The sequence below is a fragment of the Bactrocera dorsalis genome, chromosome 6, assembly GCF_023373825.1.
Source record: "Bactrocera dorsalis isolate Fly_Bdor chromosome 6, ASM2337382v1, whole genome shotgun sequence".
Classification (NCBI taxonomy): Eukaryota; Metazoa; Arthropoda; class Insecta; order Diptera; family Tephritidae; genus Bactrocera; species Bactrocera dorsalis.
The window spans coordinates 20,801,616-20,824,512 of NC_064308.1; the positions used below are offsets into that span (position 1 = coordinate 20,801,616).

Consider the following 22,897-nt stretch of genomic DNA (forward strand, 5'->3'; position numbering starts at 1 on the left):
GTTATTAACCGGTTTCATATACAATATTTAACAATTATTGACATACACTCCTTTTATGTAGCTCGCTTCCTCTTCCTAATTTGTTGTTTAAGAGAAGTTATAAATCTATATATATATAAATGAAACCCGTTTCCGGCTGTCACGGCATCACGCGTGAATGGCTGGACCGATTTCACTAATTTTTTTTTTTTTTTTTTTGTTGTATTTGTTATTATTAGGAGAAGGTTCTTATGTAAAAAAAAAATACGAAAGTTGCCGGAAAACGCCTAAAAACAGTCCCTTTCTTTTTCCCATACAAACGTTTTATTTTGTATATACTATACATATGTAAGTAAAAATGAATGTTTGTTTGTTAGTAACGCTAAGGCTCGAGAACGGCGAAACTAATCTTTATGAAATTTTCAGAAGTTGTTCGCTGTGGAACTGGAAAGGTTCCAAAATTAAAAAAGAACTTTTCATAAGTAAAAGTCAAAAAAATGGAAATTTCCAAAATTTGACTTTTTTCATACAATTCTTTTTTCTTGTGTTTTTTCAATATTTTGATTTGTAAATTATTTGAAACGTTCAATTTCGGTCGCTTGCTCTTTTATTCCGGCTATTTAAAAAAAATGTTTGAAAATTATTCAGTGAAAACTTTATGTGTGTTTCAAACTAAGTGGTCAATTACAGATTGAAATTTGTTACGAAGCCACGAAGAGGTCCCGCTAATATCGGTCGGTGTTCCTTTTGCCATCAACGCCAAGGCACATGAACGAGTACTCCCAGGATGCGATGACATATAGTACGTGTGGATTTATGGGTCGGGGTCAATCAGCAAGCGATCGTCACTTTGTCACAGCACGACTTTTCAAACAACAGTTACGATGTTCTTCTTTGGATGGTGGATAGTGGTTCCACCAGATCAAATTGATGAAATCATTTATGCGGAAATTCCTGATACAGAGAAAGATCCACTATTATACAAAGTGATGAAAACCAATACGGTTCTTGGACCTTGCGGACACCACAATCCCACTTCGGTTTGTATGTCTAACAATAAATGCACGGAACACTATCCACTTGCTTTTCTTTCGGAATCGCAAACTGGAAATGATGGATATCCACTCTATCGTCGTAGCTCATCATACGACTATACAACTTAGAGTAGTGAATATCGAAGTTGACAACATATGGATCGTCCTATATTCTCCACTGTTGTCTAATTCACATTCAAAACTCATATCAATGTTTAGTATTGTAGTTTGGTGTAATCTATAAAATACGTTGGTAAGTACGTTACCAAAGGAACCAATATGGTGGCTATTGGTCTTGAACGATACGGTCGATACGTGAACTGCAATAAAGCGCCTTGTAGGGTATTTACTTTTGCAATTTATGAACGTTTTTCGACTGTTGTGCGTCTCGCAGTTCATTTTGAGAATGGCCAAAGAGTGTTTTTCAACCCAGAGAATACAGTAAAGCCAGCGGAAACACTTCCAACAACATTGTCATTGACATTGACGAGTTTTTTCTCAACTTGCGTCAGTGATTCGTTTGCGAGAACATTGCTCTATTCGGAAATGCCTTGATATTATACATGGAATGCAAATAGTTACGCAGAAAGCAAGGCCAACCAGTAGAATGACATCCAGGTGTGTTCTCAACTAATTCCCTAGGACGAATTTACATAACCCACTTTGCATGCCACTGAAGTTCGCACACTTTTCGCGGTGGTCATTTGGACATATCAGCCTTCAAATCCGCGTCAATTTTGGAATACGAACAAGATTACATTGCCGAAGACATTTTACATCGTATTCGATAAGAATTGGAAATAGGCAAATTTCGGTTCCAGTGGTTTGATATCAACGAAAAATGAACTCATCACGAATGTTTATGCCAAATTTGCCAAATTATCGTAACTACGATTGCATGAGTGCGTGCCAGTTATACGTGGCGTGTTCCCGAGTTGGACAACCATGTTCTCTGTACTTTTACGTTCCGGAAAAGAAACCAAAAAATATTGTTTGTCAAACTGCGTTACATTGAAAAAAAAAATTTGGAAAAATCCAAAATAAAATATTTTTAACACAACGAAAATTCAACTTTCTTTTCATTTCAAAACATATAATGTCACGCAGGACAACGTATGCGGGGTCAGCTAGTACATATATAGTTTTCAATTGATGACCTTGTGATTGCTTAATAATGGTATGTACTCGTATTCATGACATCGAGTTTGAATTTGAACAGAATTTTAGTCTTCTTATTTTCATTTGTTAGGCAAATCATATGTAAATAGTGTGAAACCACGAATAATTTAAGGTATTATGTCTATGTAACACATACCATATATTTTGTACTAAGTATCATTAGAAAACCAGCGTTGAACATTGCAGTATTATAATACACATAACAGTGTCATCAAAATGCAAGGTACAGATATGTATTCGTAATTTACGCATTATCTTTTTAGGGGATTAATCAACTATTTATATATTTGATATAATTATCGTAGAATACCCAACTGAAAATTCCACAAGATTTTTATACCCTTGCAACCAGTTGCTACAGGTTATTATAGTTTTGTTCATCTAACTGTTGTAACGGGTGATTTTTTTGAGGTTAGGATTTTCATGCATTAGTATTTGACAGATCACGTGGGATTTCAGACATGGTGTCAAAGAGAAAGATGCTCAGTATGCTTTGACATTTCATCATGAATAGACTTACTAACGAGCAACGCTTGCAAATCATTGAATTTTATTACCAAAATCAGTGTTCGGTTCGAAATTTTTTTATCGACAAATTTTGTTCAGCGATGAGGCTCATTTCTGGTTGAATGGCTACGTAAATAAGCAAAATTGCCGCATTTGGGGTGAAGAGCAACCAGAAGCCGTTCAAGAACTGCCCATGCATCCCGAAAAATGCACTGTTTGGTGTGGTTTGTACGCTGGTGGAATCATTGGACCGTATTTTTTCAAAGATGCTGTTGGACGCAACGTTACGGTGAATGGCGATCGCTATCGTTCGATGCTAACAAACTTTTTGTTGCCAAAAATGGAAGAACTGAACTTGGTTGACATGTGGTTTCAACAAGATGGCGCTACATGCCACACAGCTCGCGATTCTATGGCCATTTTGAGGGAAAACTTCGGACAACAATTCATCTCAAGAAATGGACCCGTAAGTTGGCCACCAAGATCATGCGATTTAACGCCTTTAGACTATTTTTTGTGGGGCTACGTCAAGTCTAAAGTCTACAGAAATAAGCCAGCAACTATTCCAGCTTTGGAAGACAACATTTCCGAAGAAATTCGGGCTATTCCGGCCGAAATGCTCGAAAAAGTTGCCCAAAATTGGACTTTCCGAATGGACCACCTAAGACGCAGCCGCGGTCAACATTTAAATGAAATTATCTTCAAAAAGTAAATGTCATGAACCAATCTAACGTTTCAAATAAAGAACCGATGAGATTTTGCAAATTTTATGCGTTTTTTTTTTAAAAAAAGTTATCAAGCTCTTAAAAAATCACCCTTTACATATCACCTAATAGTAAACGAGGTAGATGAAGGGTTACATATATACGAGGTGTGTTCAAAATATCGCGAATCGTAACTGACAGTTTTCTTCGATTGCAGGGGCGTGGTGCATCATGAGTTCTTGCCACAGGGAAGAACGGTCAATAAGGAATATTACCTGCAAGTTATGCACAATTTGCGCGAAGCAATCCGCCAGAAACGCCCGGATTTGTGGAAGAACAAAAATTGGCTTTTGCACCACGATAACGCCCCTGCTCACACACATCGTTGCTTGTGCGCGACTTTTTGGCCAAAAACAACACACTAATGATGCCGCAGCCACCGTATTCCCCAGATCTGGCCCCCTGTGACTTTTTCTTGTTCCCTAAACTGAAGAGGCCCATGAAAGAACGACGTTACGCTTCTCTTGACGAGATAAAGACGGCATCGAAGGAGGAGCTGAAGAAGATAAAAAAAAAATGATTTTTTGATGTGCTTCGAAGATTGAAAAAACCGTTGGCACAGGTGTATAATATCTCATGGGGATTACTTTGAAGGGGACAAAATAGATATTCATGAATAAATAAATAATTTTTGAAAAAACACAAAATTCGCGATACTTTTTGAACACACCTCGTATAAATGATCAGGGTGACGAGAAAAGTTGAAATCCGGTTGTGTCTGTCCGTCCGTCCGTGCAAGCTGTAACTTGAATGAAAATTTAGATATCTTGATGAAACTTGGTATGCAGGTTTCTTAGTACAAAAAAAGTTCGAGTTCGTAGATGGGCGTAATCTGACCACTGCCACGCCCACAAATCGCCATTAACCGAAAATATACAAGTGCCATAACTAAGCACTAAATTAAGGTATAAAACATATTTGAACGGAGTACCGCAGTAGCCAGGGGCAATTTTTGGTAAAAAAAATTGAAAAAGGGGGCGTGGTCCAGCCCTTTAATAAGTTTAATGTATATATCTCCTAAACCACTTAAGCGACAACAACCAAATTCGTTCAGAATAAATTTTATAAGAAATTCGACCAATATTGCGAAAATACACCAAATCGGATAAAAACCCCGTTCACTCCCCATATGACGGTTCTGGCAAAAACTACTAAAAGCGCGATAAATCAATAACTAAACACGTTAAAGACATTAAGTTTTACCATCGAGATTGTAGGAAGGAACTTCTTCTGTGACTTTTTGGTGAAATCTCATATCTCGAGACCCGACTGACGGATTTCGACGAAATTTGGTGCGTTGTATTTTTTTCATATTTCTATGCCACCTTGTGAAAATAGCGAAATCGGACAATAACCACGTCTAAAGTAATAATGAATCGAAGTGATGACAAAAATTTCTAAAAGTGTAAAAACATATGACTAAATGTAATTGTTGCTGCAATTTTACTTTTTTTTAGCTTTTTTAGAGTTAATAAGAAAGCCTTGCCAATATTTAACAACATGGATTGCTGTATGCAACATTGTACAAGCGTGCTACTGAATTTACTATTGTAATGTTATGTTATAATACCAAAAATATACGTAGGAAACAGTAAAAGGAGCAACAACTCTGAGGTTCTTACCTTTGACTCCATGACGATTTTGGTTTAGGTAATATTACAAAAATCTGTAAAATTAAAAAAAGATTTATTAGTGTTATTTTAAAATATGCATCCGTTGTTCAAGATTTTAATTATGTGTAAAAACTCATCTATTAAACATCTTTAAGTTCGGTAAAAGTGCACTAGGCAAAATTCGGAAATAGCGTATCTACCATACACACATATGTATGTGTAGTAAATAAATGAAAGCAAGAATGCTAAAACCGATTTTAGATAAAATAGCACTTTCATGACTCTACGCCAAGGATCGAAGACATTGCAGGTGTTTAAGCGAGTTTATAGCAACTTACCACAGTAATAAACTCATAAAAAATGTTCCATAATTGAAGATACTAAAACTGAACACAAACCCTACGGTATTAGGCATTTAAAACTGTCTAAATTCACTAATCGGTAAAATGCTTGACAAAATATTCTTAGAAAAACTAATGGAGAGAACTATTTAATAGTACACCCTTGTTTTATAATCGTGTAGAATAAGTTTTGAAAAAATTAACTTACCCAAATTTATATGACTTGCCTTTTGTATTAAGTGCATTGGGGCTAGATCCAATTAGACCCTGTGTGTTCAAATATTAAGTGGGCATGAATTTAAATATCACACGTATTGGCATATACATACGGTATAAAGTCATCCGAGAAGTCAATAATCACTATAATGGCGCTAGAACAAGGTCTGAACTGATAATTCGACAATCAATTCCTCCACCACCAACTTAATTTTACTTGAACAAAACTAACCGCAAGTTTAAAAAGAATTATATTATCTATACGGGAAATATGATAGTATTGCTGAAACAAAAGTGCTAACCTAAAAAGAGAAAAGTTTTTGGAAGTTCTAAAATTTTTGCCAAATCATGAAAAAATATTATTCTTTTAACTGACGAACTCTCAAAACATAGTTGTCATAAAAGCTATAAAGCCTTCGGTAGACTCTAATGAACTAAAGAAACCTCTTTGAAGAAAAAGTCCGAAAGTTCAAAAATTAATTGATTCAAAATGCTAACCAACTTAAGAATAAATATAGCTTTAAAACCTAAAAAACGTGTTTTTAAAACACTTCAAACTAAAATTAGAAAAATAATTCTTAATAGAAACTGCCATTTTTATTGACCCAACACATAATTACATTAAAACTGGCAGTACTATTGACCAAAAATAAATTACTTCAAACTAAAATTAGAAAAATAATTCTTAATATAAACTGACAGTAATATTGACCCAAAATTACTTATGGTATATTACAAAGGCGTGGGTCATATTTTCGCATACGGTCATATTGAGCAGCCAACGCTTTTTCACCAATACAAGAGTAGCTTTCATAACTTGACGTTGTAGATAGTTTCGTATATTTAGGAACCAGTATAAACACCACCGACAATGTCAACATGGAAATCCAACGCAGGATTACTCTTGCCAACATGTCCTCTTTCGGACTGAGTAGGCAATTGAGAAGTAAAGTCTTCTCTCGACGAACAAAAATCAAACTCTATAAGTCACTCATAATTCCCGTCCTGCTATATGGTGCAGAGGCTTGGACGATGACAATAACTCATGAGTCGACGTTGCGAGTTTTCGAGAGAAAAGTTCTGCGAAAGATTTATGGTCCTTTGCGTTGGCCACGGCGAATATCGCATTCGATGGAACGATGAGATGTAAGAGATATACGACGACATTGACATAGTTCAGCGAATTAAAAAACAGTGGCTACGCTGGCTAGGTTGTGTTGTCCGAATGGACGAAAGCACTCCAGGTCTGAAAGTATTCGACGCAGTACCCGCCGGGTGAAGCAGAGGAAGAGTAAGACCTCCACTGCGTTGGAAGGACCAAGTGGAGAAGGACCTGGTTTCACTTGGCGCCACGAAAAGACGAAACGACTAGCGCGCTGTTGTTAATTCGGTTATAATCGCGTAAGCGGTTCCTACGCCAATAAAGAAGAAGAAGAGTTGTTAGCTTATAATAATATTTGTGCATCATATTTTGTTTTTTTTTTTTTTGTTTTGCGAACTTTGTGTTCGATCGATGTTTTTTACTTATTTTAGTTTGAACATGTAACTAATAATGATATTTAATAACAAAAATATTTACGGTAATTTAAATTATTTTATTTATACAAAATTGATTTGTGCAAAAGAAGGATTGGTAAAAAATAGAAATTAATTAATATTTAGATTCAACATATAGGCTGTTGTTTAGATTAGGAATTTATTTTTTCTTAACAATGGGTGCTTTTAATTTAAATAATTTGAGGAAAAATGCGCCAAAAGTCCTCAATGTGAAAATATTGAAGAAATTCGTTAAATTTTGAAATTTTTGCTTAAAAAGTAGTGAAGTTTACGGAGAAGATGCTGTATCAGTTCGTGTAGTACAACAATAGTGATGAAAGTTTTACACTGATAGAATAATGTCTCAAGCGAAAAAATGAGAAAAAGTGGTCGACCAAAATGGTACATATTTCTTTATTTATTTATTAGTATAAATATAAAAAAGTATGTTGAAATTTGATTAGAAATACCTTATTTCATTTGACAAGTTGTTTTCACGAAATTAAGCATGGAATATTGTCTAAAGTACTATCAGTGCAATATCTAATTGTTATAGGCGTACCACTACAGAATATACATACATGTCACAAACACTGATCGATCATTATCAAGTTCCTGCTTTGACAACTTTTTCATTTGACAAGATATCTTTAAGAAATTGATCAATATCCAAAGAAATTGTTCAGAACGCTCAAGATCAAGTTCTTTTATTTTTGTGGAGGTTGTTATAGCGTCCGTGCAACCAAAGTTAACGATTTTTTCTTGTTTTTTCTTTTTTTTGCACTGCTTATCAAACTGTTGATTCTTTTGAAAAAGTTGCAAACATGTAAACATGCATACACACATCCATACAAACCATTGAATAATCACTTAAAAGAAATGGTCAAGCACCATGCACTAATTGCCAAAGTATGGGTACAGCAAATCATATTGCACCCTACGCGTTTTTTGTGAAGTATTTGTAATCTACATCATATTTCCAAATACAGTAAAACCTGTCTATGTTGGACGCCTGCGGTTCATCACTTTTTGTCCAACTTATGCGAGTGTCCATGTTATAAAGAAATGATTCTTTTCTTATTTTATTGACTTTATTTTAAAAAATAGTTTAAAAAAACGTACATTGAATTCAATATATAAGTGTGTAATAGAAAAACAAATATTAACACATTTTAGAATACGGATATACAATATGTACAACTTATGTTTTAGAAAAATATGCATCGTTTTTGATCTATATTTTGTTTTTACATTTTGAATAATTCCTTGGTCGAGAGGTTGTATTTCTGCCGTTAGGTTTGGTGGCAAAAATTTTACAAACACATTTGAATATTCATTTATTAAACTGTGGCTTGTAGCGTTGTCAATGAACAAAATAATTTTTCTATTTTGCTTCTTCATTTGGTCATTGATAGAACTAAGCCAATACTGCAAAATTACACTTGTCATCCAAGCCTTTTTATTGTGAACCCATTGCACAATAAAATTTTGAGTGTCGATTTTATTTCGGTGAAATGCTCGCGGCTTCGCAGCGTTACCTATAACCAACGGCATTAACTTTTCTTCTGTACTGCTGCAGCAAAACAATACGCTCAGACTTTCTTTTGCCAGTTTACCTCCTTTACAAACTGCGCCTTTCGCAACGAGACTTCGAGTAGGTAATTGACGATAAAACAATCCAGTTTCATTCGCATTAAACTGATTCTCAGGTAAATAATTTTTGAAAAGTAGGAAGTTTTTCTTTCCAAACTGAGTCAGCTTTAAGATCTACATTCGCTCCTTCACCACTTAAAGCTGTAAATTTAATGTTATATCTCAAGTGGAAAGGTTATAACCACCCATTGCTTATTTTAAAGTTCTCTATTTGTAACTCAGAAGCCAATAGCTTAGCCTTTTCTTGAATTATTGGGCCACTGATCGGAATATTCTAAGACCTGCTTTTTTCAAAAAACGATTTCACTCCCTCATTTATTTTTTCAAAATCAGTAATATGTACTTTTATAATACGAATATGTTCCTTTTTATTTTTAATATTAGCTATTGTTGATTTGGAAACTCCATATTTTTCTGCCAATTTCCTTATAGATAGGCTTTTATTAGCCGGTTCATTCAATATCTCACTTTTAATTTTCAGAGATACCTCCACTGGGTGTTTTCTTTTTGACATGATTGCAACAACAGATCAAATATGCATAATTGTGTCAATAGCTAATCCATGAAATTTGATACATATGTACGCAAAAATAGCTGCATTGCATCGTTTGAAAAATTTCATTGATGCCGAAATACAAATAAGTACATTTGTGTGTAATATACATAGGTATAGTACATAAGTAAATAGCATACAAATATGCATACATATTAAATGTATTGTCCAAGATATAAAGGGATTTTAATGCTTTCTGTTTAAAAATTGAGACAAATTTTGTCCAACTTCCAAGATAGACAGTGTCCAAATTAAGCAGTGAATATATGGATATTTTGTACGATATTATTTTGGTACAGAACTTTTTGTCCAATTTGAGCGAGTGTCCAAGTTATAAGGGTGTCCAACTTTACAGGTTTTACTGTATACCATTAAGAAGGATGATTTCACCAACAAATCTAATACATATATATAAAAAAAAAAAGGTTTTCGTCTGTTCACTATAGCTGACTAAACCGTTACATGAAATGAAAAATTACCTGAACCACTTTGAAGGGGATCCAATGAGGATGGTTTGTGAAACAAAAAAAAGATCAAAAAGTGTCTTTTCCATAACAATTTTTTTTTTTTTATCTTTTTTTGTTTTGTTGATTTATTTGCAATTATTTGAACCGTTCAATTTCTGACGTTTGCTTTCTTTATTTCGGTATTAAATAGGTAAATTATTGAAAATTATTCAGTGAAAACTTTATATGTGTTTCATACAAAGTTATCAATTATAGATTGAAATTTCGTTAGAATGCCACTAACAGGTCGCCCTAATATCGGTCGCGTTCTTTTTGCAATCAATATACATTGACAGCCCAAAGCAAGACATCTTCTTCTTCTTTAATTGGTGTAGACATCGCTTACGCAATTATAGCCGAGTTAACAACAGCGCGCTAGTCGTTTCTTCTTTTCACTACGTAGCACAAATTGGATATTCCAATCGAAACCAGGTCCTTCTCCACCGTGTCCTTCCAATGGAGTAGAGGTCTTCCTCTTCTTCTGCTTCACCCGGCGGGTACTGCGTCGAATACTTTCAGAGCTGGAGTATTCGGACAACATGACCTAGCCAGCTTAGCCGCTGCCTTTTAATAAACTATGTCTATGTCGTCATATATCTCATAGAGCTCATCGTTCCATCGAATGCGATATTCACCGTAGCCAATGCGCAAAGGACCATAAATCTTTCGCAGAACTTTACTTTCGAAAACTTGCAACGTCGACTCGTCAGTTGCTGTCATCGTAAAAGCATCTGCACCATATAGCAGGACGGGAACTATGAGTGACTTATAGAGTTTGGTTTTTGTTCGTCAAGAGAGGAATTTATATCTCAATTGCCTACTCAGTCCTACATGTCCTCTGTTGGCAAGAGTTATCCTGCGTTGGGTTTGCAGGCAGACATTGTTGGTTGTGTTCACACTGGCTATCTACGACTTCAAAGTTATGACTGTCAACAGTGACGTGAAAGCCAGGTGCCGACTGTTTGTTTGATGACAGGAGATTTTTCGTCTTGCACCCGTACACTAGCAGACCCATTTGCTTTGCTTCCTTGTTCAGTCTTGAGCAAGCAGAACTAACGGCGCGGGTACTGAGGCTGATGATATCAATATCATCGGCATACGCCAGCAGCTGTACACTCTTATAAAAGATTGTACCTGCCCGATTAAGTTCTGCAGCTTGAATTATTTTCTCCAGCCGCAGATTGAAGAAGGCTCACGAAAGGGCATTATCTGAAACCCCGTTTGTTATCGAACGGCTTGGAGAGGTCCTTCCCGATCCTGACGGAGCTTTTGGTGTTGCTCAACGTCAGTTTACACAGCCGTATTAGTTTTGCGGGGATACCAAATTCAGACATCGCGGCATAAAGGCAGCTCCTTTTCGTGCTGTCGAAAGCAGCTTTGAAATCAACGAAGAGGTGGTGTGTGTCGATTCTCCTTTCATGAGTCTTTTCCAAAATTTGGCGCATGGTGAATATCTGGGCGGTTGTAATTTTCCAGGTCCAAAGCCACACTAATAAGGTCTAAGGCTTTAATCTTTCACACAATACGCTCGATAGAACCTTATACGCGATGTTGAGGAGGCTTATCCCACGGTAGTTGGCGCAGATTGTTGGGTCTCCCTTTTTGTGGATTGGGCGAATCACACATAAATTCCAATCGTTGGGCATGCTTTCAGCCGACCATATTTTACAAAGAAGCTGATGCATGCTCCTTTTCAGTTCTTCGCCGCATTGTTTGAATAGCTCGGCCGGCAATCCATCGGCCCCCGCTGCTTTGTTGTTCTTCAGACGGGTAATTGCTATTCGAACTTCTTCATGGTCGGGCAATGGAACGTGTGCTCAATCGTCATCGATTGGGGAATCGGGTTTGCATTATCTTGGCGTTATATGTTCACCGCCATTCAGAAGGCACGAGAAGTGTTCCCTTCATAATTTAAGTATGCTCTGGACATCGGTCACTATATCACCTTTGGGGGTTCTACAAGAGTATGCTCCGGTCTTGAAACCTTCTGTAAGTCGCCGCATTTTTTCGTAGAAATTTCGGCCAGCTTGTCAAGCTGTCATACTCACGCATTTCGGCCTTTTTCTTTCTCTGTCTGCCAACGCGTCTTTCTTACCTCTTTAACTCTCAGTATCTATCCTTACCCGCACGTGTTGCGGTCAGTCGTAACGTTGCGTGGTAACAGCCCGTTTTCTCTCCGCTGCGACACGGCACTCCTCGTCGTACCAGCTGTTCTTTTGCGTTTTCCAAAAGCCAATGTTTTCGGTTGAAGCTGTACGTAAGGAGTTAGAAATGCCGTCCCACAATTCCCTTATACCGAGTTGTTGACGAGTGCTCTCAGAGAGCAGGAGTGCAAGCCGAGTAGAAAATCGTTCGGCTGTCTGATGCGATTACAGCTTCTCGACGTCGAACTTTCCTTGTGTTTGTTGGCGTGCATTTTTTGCTGCACAGAGGCGGGTGCGAATCTTGGCTGCAGCAAGATAATGGTCCGAGTCGATGTTAGGACCTCGGAGCGCACGCACATCTAAAACACTGGAGACGTGTCTTCCGTCTATCACAACATGATCGATCTGGTTAGTGGTTTTTCGATCCAGGGACAGCCAGGTGGCTTGATAAATTATCTTATGCTGGAATGTACTACAGAAAACAATATTTCGGGCCCCGGCGAAGTCGATCAGCCTCAACCCATTTGAGGATGTTTCATCGTGGAGGCTGAATTTACTGACCGTAGTGAAAAAGATACCTTCTTTGCCCACCCTGGCGTTAAAGTGGCCAAACACAATTTTGATATAGGTTGATCATAGATGTGCTCCAAGCGCTCATAGAAGGCATCATTGGTCACATCATCCTTCCCTTCCGTCGGGGCGTGGCAACAGATCAGCGATATGTTGAATAACTTCGCATTGATGCGGATTGTGGCTAGACATTCATCCACTGGGGTGAATGACAGTGCTCGGCGACGGAGTCTGGCCACTGTAGTAAATGCCACAAGACCTACTTGTCTTAGTCCTTGACGCGGCCATAGCATTTCTTGGACGGCGGTGATGTCAGCCTTCGCTCTAACGAGAACATCAACCAGCAGGGCAGCGGCACCTTCCCAATTAAGGGACCGGACATTCCAGGTGCATGCTCTCAAATCATAGCCATTAATTCGTTTGCCATAGTCGTCATCAAGAGGAGGGTTACTCAACCGAGGCTTGTTGTGTTTTTTCATTGGTTTCGTTTTTTACGTGGCTGGTCCCAAACCCAGCCTTCAAACGGATATTCTTAGGCTACCCAGAGGATACTTGGTCAAAGACCAGAAGTCGTGAGCTGCTTGAGCCATATGTGAAAGAATCCTTTCTGGCTACTCTCAAGTGAATGGCGATCAGAGGACTTTCCTCACCTGCGTGAACTTCTACACATGACTCCATCCTCGATGACATATGTACGTGCGAAAATATGGACGGGCGAATTAGATCCAGAATTATACGAAGTGGTGAAAATCAATATGGTTCATGGGTCTTGCGATCACCACAACCCCACTTCGGTTTGTATGTCTGACAGTTAATGGACGAAACACTTTTCTTTCGGAAACGCAAACTGGAAATACTGGATATCCACTGTATCGGCATCGTTCACCAGACGACAGTGGCAAAACATTCAGCATTCAATTTAGAGGATGGAATATCGAAGTTGACAACTCATGGATCGTACCATATTCGTCATTACTGTCTAATTCACATTCAAAACTCATATCAATGTTGAGTATCGCAGTTTGGTGAAATCGATTAAATACGTTTACGGTAAGTACGTCACCAAAGAAAGCAACATGGCGGTTATTGGCCTTGCCGTGCCGATACGTGTACTGCGATGAAGCGTTTTATAAGATATTTACTTTTGCAATTCATGAACATTTTCCGACTGTTGCGCATCTCGCAGTTCATTTGGAGAAGACCAATTAGTCTATTTTAACCCAGAGAATACAGTACAGAAAGCGGAAAAACTTCCAGCAAAAAAATTGGCATTGACGAGTAGTTTCTCAACTTGCGTCAGTGCTCCGTTTGCGAGGACATTGCTCCATTCCATTGCTCCATGGAATGCATCGTAGAAGAAATGGTTACGCAGAAAGCAAGGCCAAGTATTAGATGAACATCCAGGTGCGTCCTCAACTAATGCAATAGGACTAACTTATACAATCCACCCGAAAAACGACTATTACTTCTATATAGCTTCGGTTGCTATTGATTAATGTACACGGTTAAACTTCATTTGAGTGTGTGTATCTTTTTGAGAAGCATGCCTGCAATTTTAATTGACATTGCCGATGACATTTTACATAATATTCGCTAAGAATTGGAAATGGGCAAATTTTGGTTGATACTTCCACTTGCCTTTTGTCAATTCACTTCAACGAAAGGTGGACTCATTACGAATGTTTATCCGAACATTGGCCAAATTATCGTAACTACTATTGCTTGAGAGCACGCTCAATTTTAGCTGCCAAAAATACCGATGTTAATGTCGGAAAGATTCAAATCGATCGATCGTCTTACTAATAAAGACGAAACCGTGAATTATCTAGTGGAATTTCTAAATTCTTTGCATAAATCTTGTAATGCTATGTTTTTCATACGGCCAGATATACGTGGCGTGTTTACGAGTTGGAAAACCATCCTCGCTGTACATTTACGATCCGGAACAGATACCAAAAAATGTTGTTTATCAAGATGCGTTACATTGAAAAAAAACTGTAGAAAATTCGAAAATAAATGGTTTTCAACTTTCTTTTCATTTCAAAACACACAATTTCACGCAGGACAACGCCTAGGGGGCAGCTAGTATTTAATAAAAAAGGTCGTTTTGTCGTAGAGAATATCGCACTGCTAAACACAATGGTTGGCTGAATATACAGACTTAAAATCAAAGTTGTCGCTCGGAATTCAAGTATGTTGTAACCAAATGCCAAATTTTCCTCATAGGAAAATTATTGAAATCACTGACCAGAGTTCGAAACCTAATAATATTAAGAATAAATGGAAGCGTTGCAATTAGAATTTTAAACCTAACACAATTTATGAAAAACTCATCTAACTAATAAGAACAATATCTCTATATCAGGATATAGGCTCTATGTTAAAAATCACACAGATATACGAGTATACTATATGCTATGAATAAATATAATAGTATAACTCACACACTGACCGACATATTCGACATAAGGTTTGTTAGAAAACCGAAAATCATTATATGTAGGCAGTATGTGGGAGTTGAGGTAATAATATATTATATTTAGATAAAATCTATTTTTGCAAATACACATACTAAAAAAATGTTCCCTGGGCTTCATAAAGTACATCGCATACAATAATCAATACAAGGAGTCAGCCGGGTATTCGAAAAATTTTAATTATTTATACGGAGGCTACTTCAAGTTTTCGCCCAATTTTATCTATTTAAGCACCGAGACACACTGTTAAGAGTAAAACTCTCTCTCATTTTCATTGAGATAACTCATATGTTGACTGATATATGCGGTATAAAGTCATCCGGATGTTCGAAAATCTTTATATTAGGTATATTCAACCCATTTTTAATACACGGAATAATTTTTTCAGTAAAGAATTCTCTCTGCATTTCAATTGCATTTCCCATACATTGACCGATATTTTCGTTCAAAAGTGAACTATAAGTCTTAGGGTCAAGATATTCGGTACCTAGGGGCTTGAACAGTTTTGGTTGGATTTGAACTAAAGACATTATTCAATCAAAGTTTTATCCCGTTATATTTATTGATTTGTGTACTAGAAAGTGAATGAATTATATGGAATTAAAAATTGTGATAAATGGCGTCGTCCATTGGAATGTAAAAGTTCCGAGATATATGATTTCACCTAAAAGTGGGGGATGCTACCCCTTTCATCCAACTCTTAAACAGGCTTCCATAAATGCCTCTCATACCATCTCGGGTGTAAAATTGTATGTCTCTGTCGTGTTTAATCATTGATTTATCGCACTTTTAGTAGTTTTTGTCAGAACCGTTATATGAGTAGTGAATGGGGTTATCATCCGATTTCATCCACTTTTGCAGTGCCAATAGGGGTGCTAAAGGGTTTTGTAGTTTGCGAACTTGCTTATTGTAGCTTTAGAGCCTTAGGAGATGCAGGGTTTCTCCGGAAAGTAATAGGACTGATTTTCTTCCGCCGTGACTGTACTTCGGAGTGTGCGCGCACCAATAGTTTTTCTTATAGACTCTATATAATTGTTATGGATCAATCAATATGAGAGAGTTTTTAATAAAATAAGTAGAGATATTTTATTTGTTATGCAATGTTTGTTATGAAGGAGTAACTACTGTTCTCACACTCACCTAGCTTCTATGTATCTTTATAATTATTTCGGCCTTTTTAATAGACTTTGTACCATACAGATCAATTAGTGAGGCAGATACATAATATACATATAATATAAAAGACAAGAATTTACACTAAACAGAATACGAAATATTTCAATTTCGAACATTAACTTGGCTTGAAGGAACCATTTGGACGTCCCAGCTATAGCATAAAACTTATTCAGTTGGCAATTTCTTTTGATAGTAACATTGAGTTTGGACGATGACAACAACTGATGAGTCGACGTTGCGAGTTTTTTCGAGAAAGGCTCTACGAAAGATGTATGGTCCTTTGCACGTTGGCCACGGCGAATATCGCATTCGATGGAACAATAAGCTCTATGAAATGTACGACGACATTGACATTGTTCAGCGAATTAAAAGACAGCGGCTACACTGGCTAGGTCATGTTATCCGAATGGACGAAAACACTCCAGCTCTGAAAGTATTCAACGCAGTACCCGCCGGGGAAAGCAGAGGAAGGGAAGACCTTCCCTTCATTGCAAGGACCAGGTGGAAAGGACCTGGCTTCGCTTGGAATATCCGCTTGGCGCCACGTAGCGAAAAGAAGAAAAAAACTCGGCTATAATCGCGTAAGCGGCGCAGTTGAATATCAATACATTCGATACATGCAGACTAGGGATGTCTTTGATTACCCAAGCATTGGAGAGCAGCCAATCGAACAAGCCATACCAGATGTTCAAACAATCAGAATTTATGGTGCAAACCTTCGGTTAGTTTTGTTTTCTATAATATAACAAGTGGATTCGGCCACGCTTTACTGTGGTATTCATATAATAAACTATTCAATACAGTAAAAATTTTATTTACGAATAAAGGCTAACATGTTTTTGTCGGTATAAGAATCCAAGGGATTATACACGAGGTTTAATTTTGAATATGTTCATACAAATAAATTTCATTGGAAAAATAAATAATTTAAGCCTTCTTTCTCAATATCTGGTTGCTAGCTTCTCTGTCCAGTTAATAGAGTAGAACATCAACAATGTGCATAGTTAAAAAAAGATGACCGCTTAATAGAGCGTCCATTTAATAGAGCTTTCACTGTATTTTTTATTTATTAATTGCTTTTACTATTCTATCTTCTAAGTTGGTTCGAACTGGACACAGTGTGCTAAGTTTTACTAAAATCGGTTCAGTAGTTTAGGAGCCCTTCGCGGACAAACAATGGGACACGTTATTTTTATATATAAAGATTACATCTGAATTAAGGCTTTAGTTTTTAAAATCAAAGAATAAAGATGAATTTTAATTTTAATTTGTCAGTTGAATCGCTCACAATAATAAAAGTAATTTAAAATATTTAAAACAAATCTTGGTAGTAGTTAGTGATTCAGGCATACGCCATACGCACACTATCTTATACAAATTCATTCGACAACTTTGCTGTAGCTTTTACATTTTTTTTTTACATGAGAGCAGCGAACAAAATTAGTTACGAGTATTAATTTCAGATCACACTTGCTACCTCCTTACATAATTTTACGATACATGTACATATGTACTATATAGGTGTGCATGTATTCTTAAGATACGTTTGCTACGTGAGAGATATTTGTTTTATATTGGCAATCAAGGCTGTATTCTTTAATGATATACATATATAAGAAGAGTTGCCTATCAGTCGCAACAAATGTTCCTTACAAACACATATATGCTTGTATTGTGATATATTACATACTTACAAATATGCTTATGTATAACACACAGAGGTGCGGCATTATTTAACATCATATTTCTAAATTTCATAAACTGTCACAGCATTACACAGTATATTTATATGATTTGGTATTACTTTATAGTTCTCAGTAGAACAGAAATGATTTATACACATATATGTAAATATAACAAACAAGAAACGCCACTATTTAACATCATCTTTCTAAATTTCATAAGTTTTTCACATAGCTGTCACATCAATTTGAATATTTACCTTAGTATAAACGCATATTAATATGTATATTTGAACAATTAGGTATAATTTTTGAGTTTTCAAGATATGTGATATTTTCCTATTATTAACAAATATATACATATACATATATACATTACATATAGCAGCTAATGGAAATTTGTATTACTTACTTACTGCTTAATAATTGTTGAAACAATTCACACCTGCTGTTGCGAAGTGGCACTTCTTTGTATAAATTTGCTAATTGCACACACGTTTTTACACTCCTAAATATTAATATATTTTTGTGAAACAATAATAAAATCGTTTTCTTTGAAAAAACAAATTGTATCAGAAATAATTTAAAACTTTCAGATGATAAGAATACGAGATGGGAGATACCACAAAAAGCGAAACAATCCTAGGAAAAATGCTTAGGAAAATTTAGAATAAGCTCATTAAACGCGAGACCAACGAAAAATGATTTTTAGCTGACAAATAAAACAGGGAAAATTTATACGAAACGCCAACGCTAGAAACAGTATTATCTATGTATGTATATGTAGATATACATTTATTTATATATATTCTTTTTTATGTTTTCTATATGTATGTACGTATGTGGTAATCATCCATGAACAGACTACATACGCGATTATACATGTATGTATATATGTATATGTATATATACATATAAACCCAGCGTGTATTTTTTTCTAAATTTGGTGTTTCACAAATATCTACCAAGTATAAATGTACATATCTGCATACATCCGGGCAAGTTAAGGAAAAAAATTATACATAAAAATTATACAGACATTTGAATGTAAGACCCCAAATATTTGTATATGTCTTATTAACATGTATAAAACCGGTGTGTAATTATTATTTTTGCCTTATTAATTTGATTTATAACGAACTAAATAAATGATTTCACCAATATACAATATAAAATAAAAATATATACCAAGGAAGATGTAACGTCTCAATTATGGCAGATTTAGCATTTACTAAAAGATGTGTTTTAAATTAAAAAATATTTGTTTTCTTTGGCAATTATAAATCATTTTTTAATCTTTTATTTTAAGGTCACTTGTTTAACATAGTTACTTACTTTGTCAGAAAGCGTGACATTCAATGACAAAGTGAAAGTAATTTTCTGATTCAATACAACCATTCATACATATACATAGGTATTGTTAACCCTTTCAGCCCCGAAGTTGCTTATAAGCAACTTCTATATATGTTTGACATCGTTTAAAAAGTCAAATACACAAAAACTTCTTTAAAATACACATCTTATAGATCAACTTCATGATCATGATTAACCCTTTTAGCCCCAAAGTTGCTTATAAGCAACTTCTATATATGTTTGACATCGTTTAAAAAGTCCTTTGGGGCTGAAAGGGTTAAAAAAAAATCGAAACGGCTCTCAACTTTCTTTTGCAGACTTTTGTTATTGAACCCATTTGAAAGCGTAACATAATTACGATGGAACAAACTAAGCATAATTGGAACCACTAGTGGCCCTTCAAGTCATTGCCTTTTGACACAGTTGGAAAAGTAGGCTAGTGAGTTCCTGGTAAAATAAGTATCTGTAAGTCGAATAAGAAGCTATCTCGAAATTTTGTGCAGTAACAGTTGATGCCACTAAATCTTTTAGACACCAAAGCCGACGAACCCCAACAATATGAACCAAAGTCGGTGGAAGAAACGTTCATTCATCAAAGCGTTGTTTGAAATCAATGAAACATAAAGGTAATTTAAAATTCAGGAAAAAGAAACATAAAGTGTGAAAAAGGTTTGGCCTACATATGTACATTTATATTATGTATACAAATATGTATATATACATATACATTATCGTTGTCATTGAAATAAATTCGCAAATTTACACCACATAAGGGAAACAATTCAAATATTTCGTTCAGTATCCAATCTGTGATTTTTTTGCTCTAAATCAATCCCGTGTTCAAAATTTTCAATGTACAAAACGTGTACAAAATTTTATATTCTTCAATTTTGTACACGTACTTTTCTCCTCAAGATGCTGCTCATTTGTTGAATCCGATATGGAACTATTATAGCATATAGCTGCCATACAAACTGAACGATCTGAATAAAGTTCTTATATGGAAAACTGTTTTATTTAACATGAATAAATATCACTCAATTGGGCATGTTTTATTGATCAGGGACACGCTGAAATCTCCGAAGAAATTGTTCGGATCGAACTACTATAGCATAACGCATCAATATTCTTATATTTTCAATAAAAAAATTAATAATAATAAGATTAAGAAAGATCGCAAATGGCTGCAAGTTGTTTATAGTAAATAATAACTAGTTTAAGCAAACTGTCGTTTAGTTTTAACGTTATAAATGTTCGAGTTTAATTGTGTATATATAAATATATGGGTGTGTGTTTGTTTCCAATATTGGTTAATTGTTCTTAATTTCGTATATATAGTGTTATAATTCAATGTTAATATACATACATATTGTTACGAGTTGAAATATACTAATCCGTTTTGTGTGCTGGGTGTATTCCTTCGCTGTGGGTAATTGCCGATTAATTTTGTGTGGATTCCTGTGTTGAGCTCGTATTGTTTTATTTAGAATTTTAGGGATAATGTTGACTTCTTTTAGTGTAATGTGCGCTAGTATTTGTTTTTTCACCTTGTTTAACGTTTTACTGTGTTCACTTATCTCACTTATTGAATGTCTCACTGTTCGCTTGTGTTTCACTTGTGTGTTGGCGGGATAATATCATGCCTTAAGGCAAAAAGCGCGGGAAAGTTATTTCTTTTTGTTTCTCCTTCTGTTCTTGTGTGTGAAGTTGGGGCGGTTGATATTCCTCTGCATTACGCCTCTATTACTTTATGTAATTTGTGGGAGTAATGCAGAGGAGTATTTGTTTGGATTAAACATCCCGGCCACCTTGCAGAATCTGCGAAATAATTTTAGTATTAATAGGGTAATTGATTGGGTATTGAAAATTGAGATTTTTTAAGTATTTATCAGCAGTATACTTAGGGTTAGATGGTGTCAGTAAGGGTCCAGCCAAATGCTGTATTCTGCGCTACCACTGTACCATTGTCTGGTTTAAAGAGTCCATTTCTGATGATTTGTGGGTAGATATCCGCTCCAATCTCCAACGTTACTCTTTGTTTCTATGGTATTGAGGGTCAGCGAGGACTAAGTGTTCAAAGCGCATTTGCTCATATGGTTTTTTGGGTAACTTGTGAGTTATAACTGCGTTACATTCCAAACAAAACTTTGTATCATAATTTGAGCTATTTTTTATGCTGCAAATACGATAAGTATTGAGGTATGTAATCGGCAGTGAATTTTTTGACGAGTTCGGCCGCTATATTTGTAATTTTAAGGGTAGGATTCAAAATGGCTCATGCCATTCACCATCGCATCTTAATCGGATCTTCAGTGTGGGTACTAGGGTCTGCTTAGCCAGTAAGGATGGTAGTCGGGTCTCTATCGCAAGTGGATGTTTCTCAACAATATTTGCATCGTTGGCCGGGTATAGCCTCGGATGTCCGTGTAGGGATGAATGATGTTTCCCATGACAAATGGAACATCGATTTTTACTTGTACATCCTTCTATCTTGTCCAACCTGGCTAAGCAATTAACGCAGTAGTGGTATTTTATTACTGCTTCGTATTTTTTGTTTATATTATATGCCGAGTACGTAACGCAAGTCACTAGACGGTGGTCTTTTTTGCATATTCCGCAAGCGACATGACGGGATGATGTATGTTTTCTACGATGTGAGATCGTTTTTTGTGTTGTGCGATCATCACATTCCTTTTCTTCTCGAATAGTGGAAAGGGTCGACTTGAAACGTTGAATGCGTCGTGACATCGTTTCGTCTTCCGATATCGGTGTAATGCTACGGGTTGCGCTACGGGACCGGATGGTAATTGTTGAGTTCATACGACGAGGTTTGGGTGAGTTGGTGATTGTTGGGGCCATTTTACTAAAAAAGAAGAGAAAACTTGTATGTTATTCTGTATTTAATATCACAATTTTTGTGATGGGGCGGGTTACTGTGCCTTGAGCAGTTCGGATTTCAACCACTCGTGTTTTATTGCCTAAGCCGAGGAAGACCTTTTGGACTCGACCGAGCTTCCATTCGTTGGGTGAAATATTGTTGTTTCTTATAACGACTAAGTCGTTAACTTCAACATAACGTTGTGGATATTTCCATTTATATCGTTTGCGTAGTTTCTTGAGGTACTCTTCCTTCCATCTTTTGTAAATGTGCTGGTAGAGTATTTTTAGTTTCTGCCATCTGTTAACGATGCTTAAGTTTGCATCCTCTAAATTGGGTTCGGCAGGGGTTAGCAATGGGGTACCTAAAAAGAAGTGTCCTGGAGTTAGAGGTTCCAAGTTTAATGAGTCGTCGCTTATTATAAACAACTTTCAATGCGTGTCAATAGGGTAGCAAATTCTTCAAACGTGAATTTTTGTAATTTTGCGATCTTTTTTAGGTGGGTTTTTAGAGTTCTTACGCCTGCTTCCCATAATCCACCCATATGTAAAGCTCCTGGTGGGTTGAAGTTCCATAAGATATTTTGATGGATATGGAGAGATGTAATTTGAGTTCGAAGTGTCTGTAAGAATTCACGCCGATCTTTAATTAGCAACTGTTAATCTCCTGTAAAGTTTGTTTCGTTGTCGGAATAAAGATTGGCGGGATATCCACGCCTCGAGAAGAAACGGGAGAA

General features: G+C 36.1%; 1 protein-coding gene across 4 annotated transcripts in view; it reads right to left on the minus strand.

Annotated features, from left to right (window-relative positions):
* Positions 1-18,654, minus strand: part of LOC105233888 (basic-leucine zipper transcription factor A) — a 222,175-nt gene extending 203,521 nt beyond the window's left edge. Inside the window, exons 1-2 of one of the 4 annotated variants that reach the window (XM_049460284.1) lie at positions 18,347-18,654; positions 5,086-5,129 (exon numbers count right to left, since the gene is read on the minus strand). In XM_049460284.1, the coding sequence (XP_049316241.1) occupies positions 5,086-5,097 (12 nt within the window). In that variant the 5' untranslated portion in view covers positions 5,098-5,129; positions 18,347-18,654. Of the gene's footprint in view, positions 1-5,085; positions 5,130-18,342 lie in introns of all 4 variants that reach the window. The other 3 variants (XM_049460283.1, XM_049460273.1, XM_049460272.1) reach the window with 3 other exon arrangements.
* Positions 18,655-22,897: the final 4,243 nt, after the last annotated feature.